The sequence below is a fragment of the Tupaia chinensis genome, unplaced genomic scaffold (assembly GCF_000334495.1).
Source record: "Tupaia chinensis unplaced genomic scaffold, TupChi_1.0 Scaffold148091_1, whole genome shotgun sequence".
In the NCBI taxonomy this organism is placed as follows: domain Eukaryota; kingdom Metazoa; phylum Chordata; class Mammalia; order Scandentia; family Tupaiidae; genus Tupaia; species Tupaia belangeri.
Genome location: NW_006207942.1, coordinates 252,074 through 252,624, shown reverse-complemented (window position 1 = coordinate 252,624; position 551 = coordinate 252,074). Strand labels below are relative to the sequence as shown.

Sequence of the window (551 nt, the reverse complement as noted above, 5' to 3'; positions counted from 1 at the left end):
TTCCCCTGCTTCTGGGCCGCCAGGATGGAGGCGGGGTCAGGGCCCCCCGGCGGCCCGGGATCCGAAAGCCCCAACCGGGCGGTGGAGTACCTGCTGGAGCTGAACAACATCATCGAGAGCCAGCAGCACAGCTGCTGGAGACCCAGCGTCGGCGCATCGAAGAGCTGGAGGGCCAGCTGGACCAGCTCACCCAGGAAAACCGAGACCTGAGGGAGGAGAGCCAGCTGCACCGCGGGGAGCTGCACCGGGACCTCCACGGCGCGCGGGATAGCCCGGGCCGCGAGAGCCAGTACCAGAACCTGCGCGAGACCCAGTTCCACCACCGCGAGCTGCGAGAGAGCCAGTTTCACCAGGCGACCCGGGACGTGGGCTACTCGAACCGGGACGGCGCCTACCAGAACCGGGAGGCTGTGTATCGGGATAAGGAGCGGGACACCTCCTACCCGCTCCAGGACACTACCAGTTACACAGCCCGCGAGCGCGACGTGGCCCAGTGCCACCTGCACCACGAGAACCCAGCCCTGGGTCGCGAGCGTGGCGGGCGGGAGACC

General features: G+C 68.8%; 1 protein-coding gene across 1 annotated transcript in view; it reads left to right on the top strand.

The window, feature by feature from the left end:
• Positions 1-18: 18 nt before the first annotated feature.
• The window catches only part of LOC102488968 (IQ motif and SEC7 domain-containing protein 2), a 103,751-nt gene continuing 103,218 nt past the window's right edge, over positions 19-551 (top strand). Inside the window, 2 exon segments of the mRNA XM_027768956.1 lie at positions 19-126; positions 129-551. The exon segment at positions 129-551 is cut by the window's right edge and continues 176 nt beyond it. Coding sequence (XP_027624757.1) covers positions 25-126; positions 129-551 — 525 coding nt within the window. The 5' untranslated portion in view covers positions 19-24.